Here is a 1,935-nt window from a genome sequence, read left to right as displayed (position 1 = left end):
GTCTGGTGTCTGCAGCTGTTAGAAGGTATTGGAGCCCCTGTATCAAGAATTACACACAGTTGTGAGCTACCATGTAGGTACTAGAAACCAAACCCTGGTCCTCTACAAGAGCAACAAATGCTGACCCATCTCTTGAGCTCCACCAAGGGTAAATTCTCAAGAACAACAAATAGAAAGGGTGAAGAGAAAAATCACATTCCCTTACCCAAGTTAACTAAACATTGAAAAGACCACATCCTTTCAAAAAACACCATAGATGGCATGTGGGTGTGTTATATATAAGTGAATCAAAAGTATTAATTTTTTTGTGTTGATGAACATCTGTTTGGCTTTCACTGCAGACTGACAATTTTGATGGGAACAGACAACCAGTCCTGGGTGCATGAATTCATCCTCCTTGGCCTGTCCAGAGACCGGAGCACTCAAGTCTCCCTCTTCGTCCTATTCTTGCTGATGTACCTGGTGACAGTGCTGGGGAACTTCCTCATCGTTCTTCTGATCAAACTGGACAGCCGACTCCACACTCCTATGTATTTCTTTCTCACCAACCTGTCACTTGTGGATGTGTCTTATGCCACAAGCATAGTTCCCCAGCTGCTGGCTCATTTACTTGCCACACACAAAACAATTCCAGTTCTAAGCTGTGCAGCCCAGTTATTTTTTTCCCTGGGTTTAGGAGGGATTGAGTTTGTTCTACTGGCAATGATGGCCTATGACCGCTATGTAGCAGTGTGCAATCCACTGAGATACTCTGCCATCATGCATACAGGACTATGCAGTAGGATGGCTATTGTATCTTGGGTCAGTGGCTCCATCAATTCAGCCATGCAGACTGCTATCACCTTCCAACTGCCCATGTGCACCAATGTGTACATCGATCACATATCCTGTGAGCTTCTTGCTGTGGTGAGGTTGGCCTGTGTGGATACCACTAGCAATGAAGTTGCTATTATGGTATCTAGCATCATCCTTCTGATGACCCCATTTTGCCTGGTTCTCTTGTCCTATGTCCAGATCATCTCCACTATTCTAAAGATCCAGTCGAAAGAGGGAAGAAGGAAAGCCTTCCATACTTGTGCCTCCCACCTCACTGTGGTTGCCCTCTGCTATGGCATGGCTATTTTCACCTACATCCAGCCCCACTCCAGCCCCTCTGTCCTTCAGGAGAAGTTGATTTCTCTGTTCTATGCAATTTTGACACCCATGCTGAACCCCATGATTTACAGTCTAAGGAATAAGGAAGTGAAGGGAGCATGGCAGAAACTGTTAGGACAGTTCTCTGGATTTACATCAAAACTGAAAACCTGAGGAATCATAAGCATCACTGGTGAAAAGTCCTCTGCTTCTGTGTTCTGCTCCCAGTTACGATATGACAGTCATTGCCATGGAGACAAAGGTGGATCTGATGCATCATGACTGGTGATGTTATGCGGGAGGCTAAGTGACTGTGCTGGGGTGTGGGATGTGGGTGTTTTTTATGTCACAGCAGAGTGTACAGTGGAGCTAAACACTGTTGTCACAGAGATTACATCATTATTCAATCTCAATTTTTAATCATATAACAATTAAAAAAAGAAAAGAAATAACCTTTTCAATTTGTTTGAAGTCGTGAATTTTTTCTTGAAATCTGCCTTGCCCACAAGGTATCCTGTACATGTGTGTATGTCAGCACCTTTCAGAAAATATCATGGTGTTTTCAGGGAGCCAGAAATGCATTTCCATGTCTGTAGACTCAAATAATGCATGTTCTATGTAATCAGAGGTAGCTGAATGAGTCAACATTTAGAGGAAAGTGTTGTTAAAGCTTTTAAGATGTTTCTGTGTACAACCATCTACATGAAGCACCAATGGCTTTCTGTTAATGCAATCCACTACAGAAAGATAAAATGAGGCTCTTACTTCACCCTTGAAGAGAATTAACCAAAGGTTTTCATA

General features: G+C 43.0%; 1 protein-coding gene across 1 annotated transcript; it reads left to right on the top strand.

Moving 5' to 3' along the window:
• Positions 1 to 354: 354 nt before the first annotated feature.
• LOC118580753 (olfactory receptor-like protein OLF3) lies at positions 355 to 1,449 on the top strand. Its single transcript, XM_036182693.1, has one exon. It carries the CDS (start codon positions 355 to 357, stop codon positions 1,306 to 1,308), a length of 954 nt encoding a protein of 317 aa, XP_036038586.1. The 3' UTR covers positions 1,309 to 1,449.
• Positions 1,450 to 1,935: the final 486 nt, after the last annotated feature.

This window comes from Onychomys torridus, chromosome 3, assembly GCF_903995425.1.
Source record: "Onychomys torridus chromosome 3, mOncTor1.1, whole genome shotgun sequence".
NCBI classification, from domain to species: domain Eukaryota; kingdom Metazoa; phylum Chordata; class Mammalia; order Rodentia; family Cricetidae; genus Onychomys; species Onychomys torridus.
This window is presented reverse-complemented; position numbering and strand designations above follow the sequence as displayed.